The following is a 24527-nucleotide window of genomic DNA, read 5'->3' on the forward strand; positions in this document are numbered from 1 at the left end:
CAAAACCACTATTAATTTTTCATTCACTGCTTGCCTACCGGGCACTTTCACAACTCTTTCTGACAGGCCAATTTTCAGCTTTTAGTGCTGTCACACTTTGAATGACAATTGCGTGCTCATGCAACACTGTACAGATAGATCTTTATTTTGGTGGTATTTTATCACCACTGGGTTGTTGTTTTTTTGCTAAAAAGCATTCAAATTTTGAAAAAAAAAACTTTGCTTATGATAACTTTACCGAAGCCCGGGAAAGAACCTAACACCCTACAAAATGTACACCCTATCTCTCTCCTTAAAATCGACCTAAAAATATATGCTAAAATAATTGCCTTTTGGCTAATGGACATCTTGCCACCCCTCATACATACAGACCAAACTGCAGATGCCAAAAGGAGATTAATAAACATTATTCACTTTGCCGAGTGCTATCGAACGCCTCCTCTGCTTTTTTCTCTGGATGCAGAGAAGGCATCTCAGGAAGGTCCATTGGTCTTACCTACAAGCTATACTTTCCAAGTTCGGCTTTTGTGATGGAATTTCATCAGCTATAAATACCTTCTACTCGACACCATAAGTACAAGTAGCCGAAATTATGCCTAGACCTTTTATAATCACAAATGTCACTAGGCAAGGTTGTCCCTTATCCTCATTGAACTTTAACACGGTCATGGAACCCCTTGCCTAACACATTCGCTTCAACCCCTATATTACCAGATTCCAATTAGGGACAACTGAACAAAAGATCAGCTTATTTGCTGGAGATGTCATATTAACTCTTACTAACCCTCATACTTTCCTGGTTTCGGTACAGATAATTCTGCAGCGGTGATTACATTTATTATTATAAAGTGAATGCCTCAAAATCTTATGTCTTAAATTTGGGTATAGATGGCACAATGCTCAAGTTAATACAACAATCCTTACCCTATATTTGGGAAGACTCAGGCATATGCTACTTAGGAATAACTTTGACCAGAACAACTAAAGGCCTATTTAAAGAGAACAGCATCTCTTTCTGCTAAAAAATTGGTGATGCTTTAAACCGTCTGGCTTTGTATGTGTTTTCATTGGCAGGACGTCTTGCTGCTTTCAAAATGACTGTATTACCGCAAATGCTATACCTCTTCTGCACTCTCCCTATACCTCTTTCCAAATCTTTCCTCCTCTCTCTTCAAAAACTAATTTAACTCATTTAACTCAATTAACTCAGTATAGGGGAAAAAAACCTGCTCCAGGTGTCTGGGTCTTTTTAGTCCCAGGTCAAAACGTATTGTTATGACTATACTGCACCAAACCCGTAGGTAAAGTCCCCTCTCATTTTCCTCCCACAATTATAATCTCAGTACAGTGATGGGGATTTGTAACCTCACCTTGGACAGAGAAACCTGTGGTGGCACTAAGAATCCGAATCAGCGCTCTGCAACTCTTAATCCCTGACTTAACCAACTGGCTTAAGCATGACCCCATATACTGAAATGAGTTGTATGTACAGGGAACCCTTAAACCCTTTACCCAACTCTCAGAAGATTTGACCCTTCCACACAGTGTCTCCCTGCAGGGATGTAGTCCCAAGGGAGGGGGCGAGCATGCTGACTAACCCCCAGCCAAGACGGCTCGGATAATGGGGGCAAGCTTACTGAGGAGGAACAGGAAGTGAGAAATTCAGACAAAGAAAAAAAAACATTTAGAAGGGAAATCAAAGGAAAAGGTAAGTGAACAAACATTGCCCTAGCTTAAAGGAACCTATTTAGAAAATAAAAAACAAACCTTTACAACCACTTTAAGAGGTATGAATAGCTTTCCCGGGCATGACCTCAGAGGATGTGTCCTGTGACACTTCTTCCTATGAACCCTCAAGAGAGGTACAAGAATGTAAAAGACCTAGGGCACCTTCCTGTGAAAGTGATTGCACAGATGAGTAGGAATAAAGCATGGGACCCAGGTGTGAAAATCATCTAGCAGAGTCTCAACTGTAACCTTCACAGCAGTGGACAGTGACACAGGTTGGTTTTGGAGACAGCAAACCATTAAAGTCACTTAAAGAGGAACAGAAGTCCATGATGCCTTTCCTTCAATGGTCCGATGTCTCTTGCCAGTCCTACCATCTTCTACCTGGCTTTTTTGGGGTGCCAGGCTGTATGTGCTGGAGTTCAGTCATACTGGCTCACAGGATCTGTGCCGGAGTGTACATTCCAAAGAAGACTGCAAGAAAGCAAGTACGTTTATTTTATTGCAGAAGAAACATTGCATGTCTCTTTTGCAATGAAGAGCCTACCTGCTTGCAGTCTTTAAAATTGTGACATTAGCTCCAATTTAGGGACATAAAAGCTGGGGGTAACATGGTGCGTACCTGGACAATCTCAGCCTTCTTTTTAATGGATCAGCAATCTGGTGGGTCAGTTTATGTTTTATTTTTATTTCAAAACTTAAAAAAAGTAAAACAAAAATGTCAGATCCAAACCCTGTGAACTGTACAGCAGAAGCAGATTCAGCAGACTGTTTGTGATAAAGTTTTCATTTAATTATCTTGAGTGTCAAGACATGCATCTTAATGGTTTGTATTAGAAAAAAGTCTAGACCATTCTCTTGTTATGGTAGTCCCAAAAGTATCAGAATTCTTTTCTACCCACAATTTTCATATCTGGAGAGGTAAGAGTTATCCAAGTCGATCCTTATAATATACTGCAAAATTCTATTGTATAAAAAAACGACTGCTACTGTAGTGTTTTTAGTGTACAGCTAAGAAATTGGAATGTGCGCAGGTGGACATAGAGTGCGCTCTGAAGGACTTGCAATAGATCTTGGAGAAATTGAAGTGTGCGCAGTGTGAGTGGAACTGCAGTATACACTGGAGGAAGTGAAGAGTGTGTAGCTTTTCAGAACAATATTTTTCTGAAGTACTAGAACAATACTATTTAAGAAGAGACTTGCAGTGCTTTAGAGAGCACCAAGCTCCATCCTTTGTAATTTCATCTATTTCAAAGTGTAAACAGGTGCTGTACACAATGTGTTTCATTATTGGTTATTTGTTCTTCAACTGAATGCTGAAAATATAATAAAATGTTTTAGCACAGATGTTACAACACAGAAACATGTTTTGAGGTCTGACTAAGCTTAAAGTAGATTAAAGGCAAATTAATTTGGATTAGAACAACAGACTTCGCAGCACAGTTGTGTGTTTTAACAGTGACTGCATTTTGAATTATGAGGGATAGCATACTTTTTTTTTAAATATAATCTTTGCAAATATCAAATATTAAAAAAAAGTCTACCTAATCAGCAGAGATGATCATAAAATAAATAAAGCCTTTTTACATGCTGGGTATGTAAATGTAATGCAGTTTTGGGGCTTCTGATACAATATTGCAAAAAATATGTCACCAGCCCACCAGGGAACTACATAAAAGGGTCCAATGTTTTTTTGAATGATCACATGACAGCAGAAGAAAAGCTTCGGAGCCACGAACGTCTTCTTCATCAGGCATACAGTGTACTGTACATTGGTACACCCTATACTGTAATTTTCGCGAAATTGTGCAATAATTTGTTACCACACATGGCCACCTTTGAGATGAATATCATACCGTCTATGTGGAGCATCAGACTACATTAAAGTTCTCTCGGGATCTTGTCTGGGAGAAAAGTCCATTAGCGGTTTGAATGTTTGTTCAGTTAATTGATTTCTCCTGTTTTCAAACAATATGAATAATAGAAAAAAATGATCATTATTTTGAGGAAAAAATTATTTTGCTGTCTTGATTCTTATTAAAACATTTACTTTCTTTTCTACATTATGCTCCTGTTTAGTTAATATTTTTTAATTAATCCTCTTTTTTTGTATTGCTTTTAAGAAGAAACTTACCAAGCTTAAAACTTGCCAGATATTTTGAATCCAGCGTTCTATGCAACTTCCTAAAAGTTATCCAAAAAGTATTAAAATACTGTGACAAACAGTTTGTAGACTTTGAAGGTTCTGACATTAAATCCTTTTACGTGAACTCTTGCCCTTGTTTTCAGTATAGCTTTGCCAAATCATAAGCAGAATTTTAAAGCTGTTCCAGTGCCAGCTCTCCCAGCATGCCATTGCTGTGTCTCTGAGTCTGCTCAGACCTTTTAATTCTCTTCACTGTAGTTTTGCTTTTTTATGTAATGCAGTTCATCTGAGCCGAATCAGCAAAGTCAGGAAGAAAGGTGTTTTTTTTGTGGTCTTTCTAGAACATGCAGATGTGTGTGGCTGGACAATGGATCTTCTTCAGGAAGTTAAGTGACTATTAAATGCCCGAGGGTCCTTTATAGGATTCTAACATCTGTTTGTAATACATGAACAAATACTAAAACAACAGTTTTTATTACTTTGTGTGTACTCTAGACATTCTTAACAGCAAAATCATATGAAACAATCACTTATAGCACACAACTGCATTAGTGTATACATTTTGGCCAATGTGAGTATATATACCCAATAAAAAAAAGTTCTAACAGACTATAGGAACACCAATCAATTTTCTATCAAAAAGGCAAGGCTGGGTAATTTTGTTCATCTGGTATTGTATTTACCAGGAGTAAGAATTTAGTTCAGTTACACCTATTTTAGTTAGTCCCTACCCCCTGTCCTTCCTCCCAGTCTTAAGCCTAGTACACATGAGCCTAATGTCAGGCGACATTGACCGGTTCAATAAAAACGGGCCGACGTTCAGCCCATGCATAGAGCAGCTAGTCCAAAAGAAGCCAGCCGTTCGGCTGGCTTCTGTTGGACGGGCATTCTGGAAAACCAACAACCAACTGACTCCCGGTCAGCGATCTCAGTCAATGACCGGAGTATTTTAGTGGGGAGACCATCCGCCTGTCAGAATACAATAGCTCAGTAGAGGAGATCGCTGTTCTAACATTAGATTGTTAGTACCGCGGCTCCGACCGGAGTTTTTCCTTTTCGTTCAACCTAGCTCAACCCAACTAATGGTGTGCACCAGGCTTTATTCTCACGTGTTCCTGATCTCCCAAGATTTTGGTTGTGCGGCTCCCTTTGTGTGCCCACTCGTAGTCTGAGTGCTGCTATGCAGGGAATAAAAGCTGCTGATATCAAGACAATTTTAGGTATGCAACCTTCCCCACACTAACCACAAAAGAGTAAGGACAAATAAATTGTGAGCTGTTCCTTGAAACAAACTTAATAAGACTAACTCTTACATGTGCCTCTATTTATACCAACTGCAAAAAATGTGATGTTAAATAAATCACATCCTAATAGCAATAAATAAAACAAACACAATGTGATAACGTGATATGCCATATACAGATTTTGAGTTTAAATTCTTAAATGCAGGTCCAATTGTCCACCCGTTCACTATTCCAACAGCTCAAGTGTTTTCACCAACTCCATTGGTGTTTCAAGTGCGTTTAGAAAACAATGTGCTCCAATCCACCGGTGCTACCACTCTACCATATAAGTGAAATGCCTGCTCACCTTGGTAGTGGACCTAAAATCAATAGGTCACTTGTGCTTTTTACTTGTAATCTGTGTGATTTCACCCCTGGCTCTTGGCAGCTAATTCATGTACAGGGTCCCTTTAAGAGACCTGTCCAAACTAGCTTCAATGTAGTTGTGGTATTCCAATGTCCACCGTTAGGCCCCATACACACGAGAGGATTTATCCGCAGATACGGTCCAGCGGACCGTATCCGCGGATAAATCCTCTCGAGGATTTCAGAAGATTTCTATGCGATGGCGTGTACACACCATCGCATTGAAATCCGCGCTGAAATCCTCTGCCGATGACGTGTTGCGCCGTCGCCGCTATTATGACGCGGCGACGGGCGCGACGCTGTCATATAAGGAATTCCACGCATGCGTCAAATCATTACGACGCGTGCGGGGAATCCCTTTGGACGGATGGATCCGGTAAGTCTGTACAGACGAGCGGATCCATCCGTTGGAATGGATACCAGCAGATGGATTTGTTGAGCATGTCAGCAAATATCCATCTGCTGGAAATCCATCCCAGGGGAGATTTATCCACGGATAAATATCCGACGGAGTGTACACACCATAGAATCTATCCGCAGAAACCCATTTGATGGGATTTATCTGCGGATAGATTCTATGGTGTGTATGGGGCCTTACTCATCTTCTATGTTGAATGATGGCCAGTATTATCTGGCCAGAAAGCAATTGGAAGGAGGTGTCTCTTTAGGGACTGTTCAGTACAATGAAAATCACTACATAACTCACTCTGTAAAATATTTGCGATACCCTTGAATGGTTATTTTATTCAAAAATTAAACTGAGCTTATTTTTAAAAATCTGAGAGAAGAGACTGGGGAATGAAGGTTATTACATTGACAAAATCAACTTGTAAATTTCATGCACTGGGAAGACAAAAACTGAGAATCTAGTAACTACAGGCAATAAATCCTTTTGTGTTTTTTTTCCCTCTCTGTTTGGTATGATCTCACCACCATTCTGCATTTACTTTTGATTACATTTCCTCAACCATCTCCATTTACCATGCTGAGAGCCTTCTGATCCAGAAACCTCTATTCCTCTTAAAGCCATACTCTGGAAAGTAAATTTATAGACATCTGCATTCGTTTTCATCCGAATGCATTTTCGTCCAAAATTCTGGGATTTTTGCCTTCGTTTTAATAAATGATATTGAATGTACAGAGTCCGAAATCTGAAAGATCCGACATAAAAAATGCTTTATGTTTGTTGCGACAACAGTTCAATATAGATAGAAGATTCAACATGACGGTGACAATAGCGATCTGCATCTATCGAATCTGCGGTTGAATGTGCCTAACCTAACTCTATTAGTCCGAGATTATTCGACAGAGAGAGAAAAGATTCAACATTATAGAGACATGAAGATTCGACATAGAGAGAAAAGATTCGACATAGAGAGAAAAGAGTTGACATAGAGAGAAAAGATTCACCATAGAGAGAAAAGATTCGACATTATAGAGACATGAAGATTCGACGAAGCAGCTAAAAACATACGATCGCCACGAGCGGCCATTTATGGTCAAATGCTCTGTCCATAGGTTATAGAAGAATTCTAATGTTGGTTGACTAGTAATAATAATTAATAAGTATAATTATTACTAATCATTCAACATTCGAATTCTACTATGGCTTGTGGACGGAGAATTCAACCGAAAATGTATGACTGCGGCGTCGTACAGTTAAGCTGCTTCGTCGAATCTTCTTAGAGCATTCGACAGACACCGTAAGCCTTCAATGACAGATTAGACCAAATTAATTTGGATTTTCGGATGAATGCATGGTTTTATGAAACAAAATAAATAAAAACGAACTTCAGAAATAACGAAATAATTGTATTTTTCGGCCGAAAACAAAATTCCGAAACAAAATATTTCAGTGTGCACATGTCTAGTAATTTATAGTCCTGCCAACCTCTCTATGGTTTTTCTTTTTTTCATACATTTATTTTTCATACATTTATTATTTCATACAAAGTCCAGGAATCAAAATAGAGAAAGGGATATCACCGCTCGAGGCAGATCAAACGAACGTAAAAAAAAAACTCTCCTCCAGATTAGAAGCCCCAGGTGCTGGCAATGCATGTAATAATGCAAATGGGAAGAAACTCTGGACAGCCACATTCCATAAAAAGTTTTTGCCTTTATTCCATAAATGTATTCAAAAATACATGCCACAGCAGATCAGAATGGACAGAAGAGCTGACGCGTTTCACACTAACAAACAGTGCTTAGTCATAGTCAGGGCTGAAACGTAGTTTTCCTCAACGAGGTTCTTGTCAGGCTTGTCGAGAATCTTGTCACGCTTTCTTTGCATACACACAGTCAAGACAAAATCTTGTTGTTCTCAAACGCAGTGACGTACAACACGTACTACGGCACTATAAAGGGGAAGTTCGATTCCACTGGCACAACCCTTGGGGCTGCTTTTGCTAATCTCATGTTACTGCGTGTTAAGTAAAAGTTTGGTAAGAGACGGTTCGCGCTTTTCAGTCTGTTACAGCGTGACGAATGTGCTATCTCCATTACAAATGCTACTTTTACCGAAGGTGCGCTCCCGTCTTATACTTTATTCTGAGCATGCGCTGGTTTCTAAGCATACACACGAACGTGTTCCTCATTGTAAACCAGCCCAACGAGAAACACGACAAGGAAATTGAGACTCCCGACGATAAAAAAGAGAACATGTTCTCTTTTTTTCTCGTTGAGATCCATGACAGTTTTCTCAACGAAAAACATACACACAACCGTTTTTCTTGGCAAAAATGCTCTACCAGCATTTTTCTTGATGGATTTTTCAGAGGAAACGGTCGTGTATACGAGGCATATAAATCTTTTCAATGAAATACAACACACCAATAACCACCTCACCCTGAGAAAACACATCGGGTCATTGATCATGTCCTCTTCAGAAGAGAAAAAAAAGGCCCACCCACACCCGCTTGCCTGCCTATAACCAAAACTCAATTTGTGCAATACATTATTCAAAATAAAAGAAGGAGACTTTGCAACGCCCTATTACGTGTGTCAAGCAACCAACAGTAAAAAAAAAGAAAAAAAGAAAAAAGGGTTTATAATTTCAAATTACTATTTTCGTGTCCTATTATATTTGGTATTGTAATTCAATATAACCTCCCCCTACTATTTCATTGTTATACCTTTCCACCTTTCATTTCAATCTATCCTTCTTTATGTGAACTTTAAATTGTTTTGATCCCAAATTTCCCAAGCACAGATTTATACTTTTTAAGCATATGTGGTAATGGGTTATATTTTACTAAAGAAGTAGGAAGTAGGGATGGTTTACTTAGCAAAGCAAATGTTCACTTTGCAAAAGTGGATCTTGCTGTAGTAGGTTAGCCTGTGTTCATTGTGAAAGCCCAATCACATGCCATCAAAAATCCTGTTTTTTAATTTGCCTCATATAGGAAAATTATTTAACAACTTTTTCTTTGCATAGTGAACATGCAGTTAAGGTAATCCTCTCCAAATGCCTGTGACCAGTTATACAGATTTTGCTAGTCATTGCTGGTTTACCTTCTCCACACCATCCATTTATCATCAGCAAAAGACAAATTGTATTTAATTCTTACAAAACTGAACCTTGAGTTCTGTGTAGTACATTGTTCAAAGTGTGGTTTTATATTTGCTGAGATCTCTGTTGTCATGTACATAGCAGAAACAGCTTTCCACACAAGTGTTTCTTAGACCCTTGAAAGTTGTTTTGAGTTTCTTAAATATTTGCATAAAGTTCATTGCTTTCACGTAAATGATCTTGCACATTACACAGAGCAGTCTTTTGAAACAAAAGATATAGATAACTACCACTAAAATCGATTAAAAAACTATACTGTACTTCATGGGTTAATATGTTTTACCATCAAAACAAAATATATTAATTTATTCCAAGGTTTAACTTGCCCATAACTGCGAGGAGAAGCGGCAGCTGGTCTATCAAATCACACACAGATGCAAGAAGGAGACATTGAGCTTTTATTCCCTTCTGTTGTTTTTGTGTATGATATTATTTTGTATGCCTAGCTGAAAAAAGAATTGTGCTGTAAAGAGCGGATATATCGAGGAGAGTCTGAACAGTTGAAGAAGTAATACGATTTAAAAAACGTTCTTCAGAATCCAAGAATAAACTTAACTCCTATGAGGCCAATAGTCTATTCTTTAATCTCCTGAGAAAACAACTTGTTTGTAGTTCAAAAAATGTATTTTTCTATTAAAATTGTCCTTTTTGCTTGGGTGATCTGTTATGTGTTATATATTGGCAAAGGTTTTTAATATCTCTCCTAATTTTTCAGCAGTTTATTCATTTAGTTTTATAGCTCTAAAGAAAAAACATCAAAAATGTGTCAAATTCAAAAAGGGTTTCCAAGATTTGTTTAAACATATAGCTGGAATCACGTAGATGAGCCTAACGTTAGGCAGGCGTAGCGTATCTCATATACGCTACGCCGCCATAAGTTAGAGAGGCAAGTGCTGTCTTCACAAGACAGCACTTGCGTCCTAAGTTACGGCGGCGTAGCGTAAATGTGCCGGCCTAAGCGCGCATAATTCAAATTGTGAAGAGGTGGGCGTGTTTTATGCAAATGAATCGTGTCCCGACGTGATCGACGTTTTTTTACGAACGGTGCATGCGCCGTCCCTGCACATATCCCAGTGCGCATGCTCCAAACTACGCCGCAAAGATTTATTGGTTTTGACGTGAACGTAAATTACGCCCAGCCCCATTCACGGACGACTTACGCAAACAACGTAAAAATTAAAAAATTGGACGCGGGACTGATGTCCATACTTAACATTGGCTAGGCCAGCTTTTTGTTGGACTAACTTTACGCCTGAAAATGCCTTACGTAAACGGCGTATGTTTAACCTCCCTGGCGGTATGATTCTGTCAGAAAAAACATGCTAAAAGCGGTACCATTATTTGCAAGGAAATTTGGCGTTTTATATTGTAGGTCTGTAATTTTTAGAAATAACTCACTTAAATCTGACCAAACAAGATTCTAATAGGCATCCCAGGTATGACATTTTTTTAAAAACAAAATTATAAATTATAATATAATAAATAATTATAAATAATTATAACAAATAATAATATAATTATAATAAAAATTATTCAATAATGTAATCAAATTAAAATCACTGAAATTTTTTCAGTTGCAGAATTGTTGCTGTCATTATTTTTTTTTTTTTATGACGAATTTCCCCACAAATCGCTATCGCACAATTCTGCAAGTGATTATAATTTATTATCGCTGTTTTTTAGCTGATCTAAAACTATTTTTGACATAAAGGGACACTTTTGGTTGCTATGGACAATCTACAGTTTGCAGGGAGAAAGAAACGTTTTTATTATATAAAATGACATGCATGACACAGGACAGACCACTAGGGACAACGGGGGTGTGTTTTTTTTACATACAGTACTGTAATCTATAAGATTACAGTATACTGTATGTAAGGTGTTTGTTTACTTTTTTGAATTTGGCGCCGTTCTCCGTCCCCGTGTGTCGTAACGTCGCAGGGAACGGAGATCGGCGTCACACGGAGGCACTGTGTGAATCGAGCGAGGTCCCACTCGCTCACACAGCGCGGTGGCATCGCTGGATCCAGGGACAAGGTAAGTAACTTGTGCCTGTGGATCTAGCGAGGCAAGCCCGAGTCTGACTCGGGGTTTCCGCTCGCAGCAGGAAAATCTAACCCCGAGTCAGACTCGGGAAGACCGCCAGGCAGGTTAATGCGATGGGCAAGCGTACGTTCATGAATAGGCGTATCTCGCTGATTTACGCATTCTAGGCGTAAATCTGCGTTTACGCCCCTAGCGGCCAGCCTAAATAGAAAGCTAAGATATGACGGCGCAGGCCGTCGTATCTTAGCTAGATTTAAGTGTATCTCATTTTGAGAATACACTTAAATATACGACGGCTTAGATTCAGAGTTACGATGGCGTATCTACTGATACACCGGCTTAACTCTTTCTGAAGATAGATAGATAGATAGATAGATAGATAGATAGATAGATAGATAGATAGATAGATAGATAGATAGATAGATAGATAGATAGATAGATAGATAGATAGATAGATAGATAGATAGATAGATAGAAAGAATAAAAAATGTGTTCTAATACAGGCATCTTTTATACTTACACAAATCCCTTGTTTTTTTGGAGTTACCCTTTTAGCATCATTGTATGTGCTGGATAGGGGACCTGCATTTGCCACGGAGGCCAGCAGCATAGCAGCCTTTCAGGACAGCATGTAAAAAGCTATTAAGGTTATCGTCAATTAGAAACCAGCCTGGAAAGACTTTTGAGTACTTATGTCTTAATGCACCTTCCATATACTGTACAGCGCTGATTCAGACCAGAGCTTTAATCTGGTGAAGGGGAGGCAGCTGAGAGGTCTCTTAACATATTCTTTCACAAAAGATGCTGGTTCTAGCAATGCCAAGACACAGGAACATTTCTTAATGCAAGAGACACTGAAATTGCCTCTCTCAGACTTCTGCTTTTACTGAGAGGGAGGAAAAAAAAAAGACTAATAGCATCCTTTTAACTAGACACTCGAAGCTTTGGCTCTGGTTGTGCAGGTGAAACTGGGAACAGAGCTAAAAGTGGCCTAAAAGCATCTGTATTTGTGCTGTTTGCCCTCCCTGTGTGAGGCTTTTCATAGTGCTTTATGCATCCACCAACGAAGGTTACTCCTTGGAAAACAAACTGGAGTATGGCTCTAGTGTTCTAGCTGAGTGTTAATAACTGAAGTGCTTTCACCCTGACTTTTCATTCTTAGCTGTCTATATCATTCGATGATATAGAGTAGCATCATTTTCTTGTATAAGGGAGCTATGCTGGCACTTGAACAATAAAGCTACAGACGTGGACTCTTTCCAAGTTCTGAATTATTGTGCTGTGAGTGCCTTGGTTCTGAAACCCTATTATGTGCTAGATGTTAATTGAATATCTGCTCAATAGTGCACTATTCCCTTTGTTGCTTATTAGTGATAGGTGAATCTGCCCAGATTTGATTATGGTTTGGTGTGTTCAAAATTTGACAAACCTGAACGTAGAGGCAAATCCCATTTAAGTCTATTAGGGTGGGGGGTCTGCAAGGGGGACGGCAGATCCTGTTACCTGCTGTCCGATTTTAGGGCTAATAGGCAATCTACTGTCAAATTAGGCTTGGATGGGAACAATGCAAAAAAAAAAAAAAAAAAAAAAAATTACCATACAGTGAGGAAAGGGTATTTTCATGTTTCAGCAACATTGTATACTAGCAGGGCATATTTGGTTGTGGATTTTTTTTAATCAGGGATGAAAGGCCTAACTTTTGTGTGCCTTACATTTATTATGTCTATGCAAATAGGGAGGGGGAGGGTCTGTTGTTTTATCTATAACATTGCATATTTCTTACATTCAGATTTTCTTAAAGTGATTGTAATGCCCTGTACACACGATCGGTCAATCCGATGAGAACAGTCTGATGGATTTTTCCATCAGTTAACCGATGAAGCTGACTGATGGTCAGTCGCGCCTACACACCATCAGTTAAAAAAAACAATTGTGTCAAAACGCAGTGACGTAAAACACAACGACGTGCTGAAAAAAACGAAGTTCAATGCTTCCAAGCATGCGTCGACTTGATTCTGAGCATGCATGGATTTTTAACCGATGGACATGCCTACAAGCGATCGTTTTTTTTTTCTATCGGTTAGGTATCCATCGGTAAATTTTAAAACAAGTTTCACATTTTTTAACCTATGGATAAATAACCGATGGGGAACACACATGATCGGTTTGGTCTGATGAAAACGGTCCATCAGACCGTTCTCATCTGATTGACCGATCGTGTGTACGCGGCATAAAGGCACTTTTTTTTTTAAATAACAAACATATCATACTTAGCTCCACTGTGCAGCTTGTTTTGCATAGCGTGGCCCTGAACATCCTCTTCTGAGGGCCCCCGACAGCTCCTCCCTGCATCAGATAACCCCCTCTAAGAAGCTCTCTCATGAGGGAATTACCTTGTAAGCGTGCTCCCAAGTCCAGCATTCTGTGTCTTTAGACACGAAAGCCGGACTCGGTCCCGCCCCCCTGGCGGCCGCGTCATTGTATTTGATTGACAGCAGTGGAAGCCAATGGCTGCCCTGCTATCAATCTATTCAATAAAGAGATGAGAACCCGTGGACAGAAGGACGGGATGTTCTCGACAAAGGACATTCTGGGCTCAGGTAAGTAAAACTGGGGGGTCGGTGACTGGCAGAAGTTTTTTCACCTTAATGCACAGGATGCATTAAGGTGAAAAAAAACTGAGGTTTTACAACCCTTTTAATTTCATTAACTACTTGCCGTCGCCGCACCGTCATTTTACGTCCACAAGGTGGCTCTCCTAGGCGAGACCACGTAAATGGACGTCCTACCCTTTAGCCGCCACTAGGGGCGCACGCGCGCCGCCGGAGGCGCGCGCGCGCGCCCCCCGCTCGCCCCCGACTCCCGTGCGTGTGCCCGGCGGGCGCGATCGCCGCCGGGCACACGCGATCGCTCGGTACAGAGCGGGGAACGGGAGCTGTGTGTGTAAACACACAGCTCTCGTTCCTGTCAGCAGGGGAAATGCTGATTTTCTGTTCATACAATGTATGAACAGAAAATCAGTGTTTCCCCAAGTGAGGCCACCCCCCCCCCCACAGTAAGAACACACCCAGGCATACTTAACCCCTTCCCCGCCCCCTAGTGTTAACCCCTTCACTGCCAGTGGCATTTTTATAGTAATCTAATGCATTTTTATAGCACTGATCGCTATAAAAATGCCAATGGTCCCAAAAATGTGTCAAAAATGTCCGAAGTGTCCGCCATAATGTCGCAATACCGAAAAAAAAATCGCCGATCGCCGCCATTACTAGTAAAAAAAATATTAATAAAAATGCCATAAAAATACCCCCTATTTTGTAAACGCTATAACTTTTGCGCAAACCAATCAATAAACGCTTATTGCGATTTTTTTTACGAAAAATATGTAGAAGAATACGTATCGGCCTAAACTGAGGAAAAAAAATGTTTTTTTATATATTTTTGGGGGATATTTATTACAGCAAAAAGTAAAAAATATTCATTTTTTTCAAAATTGTCGTTCTATTTTTGTTTATAGCGCAAAAAAAAAAAAAACGCAGAGGTGATCAAATACCACCAAAAGAAAGCTCTATTTGTGGGAAAAAAAGGACGCCAATTTTGTTTGGGAGCCACGTCGCACGACCGCGCAATTGTCTGTTAAAGCGACGCAGTCCCGAATCGCAAAAAGTACTCTGGTCTTTGGGCAGCAATATGGTCCGGGGGGTAAGTGGTTAAGATGTATATTTGTTTGTTAAACATATAGTTTTATAATTTAGAACATCTAATGTACCCAAATACCTGACTGTTGTCTTGGTATTTTAAGCCACTTTAGATCAGTTCTTCCAATACGTGACCCTTTGTTTGGTGCAAGCATGAAAAGTGCTGCCAATCATTTTCTACTGGGATAGTTAATATGCATTATGGAAATCCTTGTGACACTGTTACTGCATCTTTCAGTGGATGATGTTTGTTACAAATTATAATTTGTTTGCTAAACATCCACTTCCTGAGATCTAGCCATTTGCAGTTCAAAATGTCTCATCATTATGAATGTAGATAGACAAGGGGGAAATTAAATATATGATTTATTGATATTTAAACTAAATTGACAATGCATTCCCCATACTTGCTGTGAGAAGTAAAAAATGCAGTTATATTTATTATTTTATTGTCCAAAACAATTTGTCATGTTAGCAGTCAGGCCTCGTACACACGATAGGTTAAACAGAGGACAACGGTCTGATAGACTGTTTTCATCGGTCAAAACCGATCGTGTGTGCGCCCCATAGGTTATTTAACCATCGGTTAAAAAAAAGCCAACTTGCTTTAACCACTTCCCGACCGCCGCATGTAGATATACGTCGGCAGAATGGCACGTACAGGCACATTGGCGTACCTGTATGTCCCTGTCTTTCCGCGGGTCGGGGGTCCGATCGGGACCCCCCCTGCTACATGTGGCGGTCGGGTTCCCGCGGGGAGTGATCCGGGACGACGGCGCAGCTATTCGTTTATAGCCGCTCCTTTGCGATCGCTCCCCGGAGCTGAAGAACGGGGAGAGCCGTATGTAAACACACCTTCCCCGTGCTTCACTGTGGCGGCTGCATCGATCGAGTGATCCTTTTTATAAGGGAGACTCGATCGATGACGTCAGTCCTACAGCCACACCCCCCCTACAGTTGTAAACACACACTAGGTGAACACTAACTCCTACAGCGCCCCCTGTGGTTAACTCCCAAACTGCAACTGTCATTTTCACAATAAACAATGCAATTTAAATGCATTTTTTGCTGTGAAAATGACAATGGTCCCAAAAATGTGTCAAAATTGTCCGAAGTGTCCGCCATAATGTCGCAGTCACGAAAAAAATCACTGATCGCCGCCATTAGTAGTAAAAAATAAAATAAATAATAAAACTATACCCTATTTTGTAAACGCTATACATTTTGCGCAAACCAATCGATAAACGCTTATTGCGATTTTTTTACCAAAAATAGGTAGAAGAATACGTATCGGCCTAAACTGAGGAAAAAAAAATTATATATGTTTTTGGGGGATATTTATTATAGCAAAAAGTAAAAAATATTGCATTTTTTTCAAAATTGTCGCTCTATTTTTGTTTATAGCGCAAAAAATAAAAACCGCAGAGGTGATCAAATACCACCAAAAGAAAGCTCTATTTGTGGGGAAAAAAGGACGCCAATTTTGTTTGGGAGCCACGTCGCACGACCGCGCAATTGTCTGTTAAAGCGACGCAGTGCCGAATTGTAAAAACCCCTTGGGTCATTTAGCAGCATATTGGTCCGGTCCTTAAGTGGTTAAATTTAACAGATGGGAAAAAAACGATTGTTAATAGGCACAACCATCGGTTAAAAATCCATGCATGCTCAGAATCAAGTCGACGCATGCTTGGAAGCATTGAACTTCGTTTTTTTCAGCACGCCGTTGTGTTTTATGTCACCGCGTTCTGACAAGATCGTTTTTTTAACCGATGGTGTGTGGGCGCGACGGACCATCGGACCGTTCTCATCGGGTGGACTGATCTTGTGTACGCGGCTTCAGTCGTATCTTACCTTTCATCAACTTAAAAAGTCAGAAGAATAAATAATGTTATCAACTGACTTCTTTGAGTTACCTTCATATTGTCTATGACTGATTGAGTGTTTGCATTTGCATTTCCAAAGAACATATATAGTCCTTTGACAATGCAGGTGAGATATTAATCCACTTGCAGACTGGTATGGTTAAGCTGTTTGATATCTTGTCTTTGTAATACCTTCTTGCTTGCTATTTGGCCTTCACCTTTGTGTGCACTTTATTTCACACTGCTCAACAAAGAAAAAATTTGAAATTGCTGCATCGATCTGCTAGCAATGGCGTCACAGAGCTGAGTAATGTCTCTACTCCTAGAAGCCTTAATATCAAAAGTCATTTCTAAGGATCAAGCATCCGGGTTTTGTTTTGTGGTGTAAAAGTCATTTGACCCAGCTACCTCTTTCCTGTTACATTTATGTTGTTCCAGGGTGACATCTTGCAATTAAATTGTGGAGTCAGCTCTTTGTGTTTATCCCTTCTTCTTTTTTCTTTGCAGGTCCCAGCACGAGGTCCTGGTGGAACCCGCAATCTCTCATATGAAGGGATGGAAAGGCAGTATGCGTCATTACCCAGGTAGAATGATATCATGTAAAATACCTTGTTTTTCTAATTAGAATTCTGTGTGCTAACCCCCTACACTGTATAGCCATAAAATTTACTATGCGAAGATAGAAAAAAAACGGTATCTGTTAAAGCAACACAATACTCCCTGCTGTAACCCCTTGTTTGCTGTACTGCACAAGGTTTCAGGGCACTTGCAGTGTAGCCTCATTCACGTGAATGGGTCATGCTTAGCAGGTGCTACACCCACCAACCACAACAGGGCGTATAACTCCTGCTGGGGCTGTCACATGTTTACACCCCTGGCCACTGCAGTTAAAGTGATACTATAGGTTTGATTAAAAAAATATATAAAATAACAAAATGTCATACTTACCGCCACTGTACAGCTCGTTTTGCATAGGGTGTCCCTGAACATCCTCTTCTGGGGTCCCACAGTGGCTCTCTCGGCTCCTCCCCGCTTCAAATAACCCCCTTTGGGAAGCGATCTCACAAGGGACAAGGGGGTTACCTTGTGGGTGTACTCCCATGTCCAGCATTCGGCATCCATAGCCGCCGAATGCAGGACTCAGGGCTGCCCCCTGGCACCCCGCGTCAATGGATTTAATTGACAGCAGCGGGAGCCAATGGCTGCACTGCTATAAATCTATCCAATGAAGAGTCAAGAACCTGTGGAGGGAGCGACGACCGGATCGCACCCATGGAAATTTTGGGCTCGGGTAAGTAAAACGCCGGGGGCTAGGGGGCCGGACACTGCAAGATGTTTGTTCACCTTAATGCATAGGATGCATTAAGGTGAAAAAACACGAAGGTTTACACCCCCTTTAAAGTGGATGCGTTTGAGGCGGGGATAATAAAACACATCTTAACTTTTACCACCCCCAAACTGCAAATATAAATGAACCCTTACTGTTCTGAGGCCCCTATAAGGCTGCTTTCACACTGATGTACTGCGGTTTACCTGCAGCGTGCATCTGCAACTTTCCTGGGATAGCTTTGCTTAGCCGTAGATTTCTATTATATCCTGCACTTTCTGAAAGTGCACCAAACCGGCAGGATATAATAGAAGCTGCAGGTACACTGCACCCGTGGTGTGGGTGAACCACAGCATATCAGTGTAAAAGTAGCCTATTACCATTAAGATTAGTGTTTTGCTTAACACTGACCTGTAGATCTCTTCTTTCCTGCCGCTGGCACCACGGGAAAAAGTGCAATTGGTATCACTCCGCATGGGACAGGCGCGGGCACTACAGAGGAGGCATCAGGTTATGCAAATCTTGCTCCCCACTACAACTCCAACTTTACAAGTAGTTCCTCTGCATTGCACTCTGTTGCTCTGGGGTGGCGGGCCAGCAAGCCTAGACCGGGATCTACCAGTCACCTGGCTGGGATCTACAGGTTGCTGACCCCACCCTTCCCCACCCATATTTCTTTTCATGCTCGCTTTAACAAAAGCTATGCACACAACAAAAACTAATTTGACCTAACCAAACACCAAACCTTTTATGAGAAGTGGGAGAAAAATATTTTCGGTCTCGTTCTAAGTATTTTGCCTACTGCCAATCTGCAAATTCATTGGAAAGCATACATACATACATGGCAATGCTGATACTAGCCCTTCTTCTGTATGGGAACCTCTGATTTTAGTCAGTCACAAGTTTTGTAGAACTGAAGAGAATAAGATACCCCCTTGCTAATATGGCTAGGCTTGTTACCATCTGAATTTATATATTGTGCATCAGCAACATGGCACAAATAAAAGGCAGATAATTCATGGGGAAAGCAAAGGACCGGTTGCACTGGCTTATAACCATACTATCCCTGGATATGTGTGTATATATATATATATATATATATATATATATATATATACACACACACATATATATATATACAGGTACTTATATAGTGTGTTAATTTATGTGCACAGTGGCTAAGTGGTTCGCACTTCCACCTAGCAGCACTAGGGTTGCCGGTTCAAATCTCAACCATGGTACTACCTGCCTGGAGTTTTCATGTATATATATATATATATATATATATATATATATATATATATATATATATATATATATATATATCTTGTAGCACAGTATATTTTTTACCATCATTGGGCTTTCCTTGACTAATTGACCCTGGGCAGGTTCCCTATGTATAAGGCAACCCAAAGTGTAAAGTTTGCAGAATCAGTATACAATATTTAAAGGTTAACTAGAGAAACTGCTATGATCCTAACTGAATGGTTTGGTGCAGCATTTTAAGTGTTTTACAATTTCATAGTCATCATCTATATTCAGCGAGTCAAAAATGTAATGAAATATTTTTATGAAGGTCTTTGTGGCTACTCTGGCTGGGGATTTCTGTGTTATTATTATGTTCTTTTTATTATAATTATTTGCCATTTTGTAGCTGAACAGATTGCTAATAATAAAGCTGGAAGAAAATGGCTTCCCTTTGGTGCATATATAAAACTGTTCAAGCCATATTAACCCAGTTAACAAGCAAGAATATGGGAGAATCCTAATGTGCCACAGTGTATCTTGAGATTTCTCACACAGTAGGCCATATAGCAATGACTAACTGACCTTGTTCGTGAGTTATCCTGGAAAATGGAATAATAAAAAAATACTAAGTACCTAATTTTTTGTGAAGGCAACGTTGAAAAGCCATTACACAAATATATTTCCGGACTTCAATTTCACATTATCATTATTAGCAGCAATTTTTCATTTAATAAACTGGAGACAAGCTGGTGGAGGAAGGGTTAATAAGCACCATAATCCATGTAGGGCTCAACTGCATTACACAGTACTATTAGTCTAACCCTGGGGCTTACTTACAGAAGAGCAGCACATGGTTCTGATGTATCAGTTATATTCAATCCAAATCTAAGGTAGAGTTTCACATCTGTAGCTCCTCGCTTTAATTTAAACACAAATTGTAACCACAGGACCTATGGTTTAGCGGCTGTTTCCAAGGGATACTTCCCAATGTGTTACCACCACCTGGTGCAGGGTTCAGTGTAAAGACAGTAAACTAATACAAAACAATCACAAACTCATCCACTTAAAAACAAGACCTTTATCTTGCTTATTTCACATATTATTACATTATTCTTCTGGGTAGTGTGTCCACTACCAAGAAATGTTCCTTCTGCTTCTTTATTGTCCATTCAGATAGGCAGTGAAAGGTAACGTAAAACAGTCCACGTATACCCGTTTCAGCTGTATAGTTAGTTGTTTTGATACAAAGCTGACAAATCTGTTTTAGTAACCTTTGTATGTCTACAGCCGTTAAACATTTTTCATATAGCTCGTTCTTTCTACATGAAGCTGTAACCTTATTAATACATAGTGAAAATACAAGTAGGAGACAAATGAGGTTTGCAACCAGATGAAGTCATAAACCCTGGTTAGGTGGCAATTTCAAGTTTAGACTTTTGTGCACATGGGAAGAGAACTCATTTTAGATAGCAGAACAGAAAAAAAAATGTTGGCCATGAATAGACTACATAGCATTGACAGGTTTGAAGGTGACCCTGGGGTAACACAGGTTCAAAGATGGGCAATGACTGGCGTAACGATGATAGGATATCAAAGTGAATGCAGCCACTGTCTTCTGTGTTTGTCATATTAGACTTGTAATTGCTCACACCCATAGTCTTTCATTTTTGCTGATCTACAGTTGAATATATTATGCAGTTTCTAAAGCAAGCAAAATTTTGCCCATGTACAAATCATCAGTAATACCTTGACTAGACAAGCGGTGGCATTTTAAAATCTCCTGAGCTCTGGATATTTCAATTAATTTCTTACTTTGCTACAAAGCCGAAAAACATACCGCCCTAAGCTCTCCTGCTATCCCCTAAGATTTGTAAACTTCTTGAACATGGGGACATACAAGCAGGCTTTACAGTGTCTGCAATGGAAAGATCCCTTTGTTTTTTTTTGTTTTGTTTTTTAAATAACAAACATGTTATACTTACCTCCACTGTGCAGCTTGTTTTGCACAGAGTGGCCCCGAACCTGGCCTTCTGGGATCCCTTAGCAGCTGTCTCGACTCCTCCCTGCAAGAACTATCCACCTTCATGCGAGATCTCTCGCATGGTGGTTATTTCTTGCGGGCACACTCCCGTGATACAGCCGGCGGCTATAGCCGCTCACTGTATCACTCGGCCTCACCCCCGCGGCGCACAGCGTCATTGGATGTGATTGATAGCAGTGCGAGCCAATATTACATTTTGGTCTCATTTGATCAGAGCAACTTCTTCCACATGTTTGCTGTATCCCCCACATAGCTTGTTGCAAACTGCAAATGGCACTTCTCATGTTTTTTTTCAACAATGGCTTTCTTCTTGCCACTCTTCTATAAAGGCCATATTTGTGGAGTGCATGACTAATAGTTGTCCTGTAGACAGATTCTCCCACCTGAGCTGTGGATCTCTGCAGCTCCTCCAGAGTTACCATGGGCCTCTTGGCTGCTTCTCTGAATAATGCTCTCCTTGTCTGGCCTGTCAATTTAGGTGGACAGACATGTTTTGGGAGGTTTGTCGTGCCATACTCTTTCCATTTTTGGATGATGGATTAAACAGTGCTCTGTGAGATGTTCAAAGCTTGGGATATTATTTTTTATAACCTAACCCTGCTTTAAACTTCTCCATAACTTTATTCCTGATCTGTCTGGTGTGTTATTTAGCCTTCATGATGTTGCATGTTCATTAAGGTTCTCTAACAAACCTCTGATGTGCCACTTTGTTTTGATCCATCACATAAAATCCCAATAAAATACATTTATGTTTTTTGGTTGCACTTGCAACATTACAAAATGTGAAAAATTTCAAGGGGTATCAATACTTTTTTAAGGCACTGTAATCAATATTTATATAGTATAAATCATGTGTAAACAATACTCATTATGTGTAATCTGCCTTAATATACAATTAAAAAAATCAAAGCAGCATGCTAAAAATGTGAACAAGACTAGGATTAGGAAGAAGCTGGGGCACCCTGGGATAAAACAGAAGTTTTATGGCACACTTCATCCACAGTCCTTGTACCCACAAAATATTCCTAAATGCTGTGCTACATGTGACAGTCTCACAGACACATACAGTGCCTTGCAAAAGTATTCATCCCCCTTGGCATTTTCAGTGTTTTGTTGTCTCACAATCTGAAATTAACATGGATTGTTTGAGGATTTACATCATTTAATTTACAGAACATGCCCACAACTTTGAAGACTTTTTATTTATTGTGAAGTCAATACATAGTAGAGCCACCTTTTGCGGCTATCACAGCTCCAAGTCACTTTGGATAAGTCTCTATGAGCTTGCCACATCTTACCACTGGGATTTTTGCCCATTCCTCCTTGCAAAACTGCTCCAGCTCCTTCATGTTGGATGGTTTACAGCGTGAACAGCAATCTTTAAGTCTGACCATAGATTTTCTATTGGATTGAGGTCTGGGCTTTGACTAGGCCATTCCAACACATTAACATGTTTCCCCTTAAACCACTCAAGTGTTGCTTTAGCAGTGTGTTTGGGGTCATTGTCCTGCTGGAAGGTGAACCATCCATCCTAGCTTCAAATCACACACAGAGTGGTACAGGTTTTGCTCAAGAATATGCCTGTATTTAGCACCATCCATCTTTCCCTCAACTCTGATCAGTTTCCCAGTCCTGACTGCAGAAAAACATCCCCACAGCATGATGCTGCCACCACCATGTTTCACGGTGTTATTTGGGTGATGTGATATGTTGGGTTTGCGCCAGACATAGCGTTTTCTTAGATGACCAAAAAGTTCAATTTTAGTCTCATCAGACCAGAGAACCTTCCCCCATACATTTTGGGAGTCTCCCACGTGCCTTTTCGCAAACTCAAAACGTGCCATTTTGTTTTTTGCTTAAAATAATGGCTTTCTTCTGGCCACTCTGCCATAAAGCCCAACTCTATGGAGCCTGCGGCTTATTGTCGTCCTATGTACAGATACTCCAGTCTCTTCTGTGGAACTCTGCAGCTCCTCCAGGGTTCCCTTAGGTCGCTGTGCTGCCTCTCTGATTAATGCCCTCCTTGCCCAGTCCGTGAGTTTTGGTGTGCGGCCGTCTCTTGGCAGGATTGCTGTTGGGCCATGTTATTTACATTTGGTTATTATAGATTTTATGGTGCTCCTAGGGATCATCCAAGATTTGGATATTTTTTTATAACCTAACCTATATATACAGTATGTATATGTGCAAGCATAAATTCTCCAGCAAACTGGATAAATGTTCATGCTTCATGCTTGTCATGTTACCACATTCACTCTCCGCACATTGTTATGCACATCTGAGTCCAAATTTTTATAACAAATGAACACTTGTAATATTGTGAAAAAACATATGACATATGGATTTGGAATTATGTTTATTTAGTAAATAACAGTGCTAATTTAAAAAAAAATCTGTAAAATATCTTTATAGTGATTTTAGATAGTTATTAAAATAATGTATTTAATTGTCAAACAATTTTAGTGATCATTATGATGACTCTTCCTAGAAACTTTGGTCCAGGGTCAAGTGATGTTTCTAGTATTGGCGTCACTTGTTGGCTTCGTATATCTCTTGGGGACTCCGGTTGCCAGATATCCCCTCTCCTGGCTTTGTTCCTTCCTGTCTTGGCGTTTTGGGTGTTCCCACTCTTCCTGTTATGTTGTCCATAGTATAATATAAATTACACTTCCTTCAGCGTGAGTAGGAGTCCTTCTAAGTGGCTGTGGCAGGTGTGAGTGCCAGGAACTCAAAGAACAAAGAGAGACCTTGACACTCAAGACCCCAAGTGGGGTAGATGTTGCCTTTTTGGATCAACTCACCTTTTAAATGTCTTGGAAATGTTTTACAACTTACAAATTCGACACTCCTTGTTTCCATACCCAGCAAACTAGTGTTTCATCATACTTTGGGCACATGTTTACATGTTCTGGAGCACAAGTCAATGTTCTTTATAAACTCATCTATCAGTATAGCTGTATTCTGTATTTTGTAAATGGATGCCAGTGTCAAAACACAGCTGTATCATCCCTACTGATCTGATCATTCACATCAAGATGCTGGATACCTAGGACAAGCTCATAAGTGTCATAATTAAGCTGATTTTATTACTTTGCATCAATAGAATTATAATTAAGCTTGTAGAATGCTTGTTGTACATTTTATATGCATCTTTAAAGCCCAATTACAAATATTAGTAAGAAGGTGTTAAAATTCTGAAGACAGGTAATTGTCA

At 40.0% G+C, this 24527-nt stretch overlaps 1 protein-coding gene across 2 annotated transcripts in view; it reads left to right on the forward strand.

Annotated features, from left to right (window-relative positions):
• Positions 1–24527, forward strand: part of PARD3B (par-3 family cell polarity regulator beta) — a 1737215-nt gene that overhangs the window by 1518101 nt on the left and 194587 nt on the right. For both annotated transcript variants that reach the window (XM_040357288.1, XM_040357287.1), the window contains one exon: positions 17205–17281. In XM_040357288.1, coding sequence (XP_040213222.1) covers positions 17205–17281 — 77 coding nt within the window. The remainder of the gene's footprint in view (positions 1–17204; positions 17282–24527) is intronic.

Source organism: Rana temporaria, chromosome 6 (genome assembly GCF_905171775.1).
Source record: "Rana temporaria chromosome 6, aRanTem1.1, whole genome shotgun sequence".
In the NCBI taxonomy this organism is placed as follows: domain Eukaryota; kingdom Metazoa; phylum Chordata; class Amphibia; order Anura; family Ranidae; genus Rana; species Rana temporaria.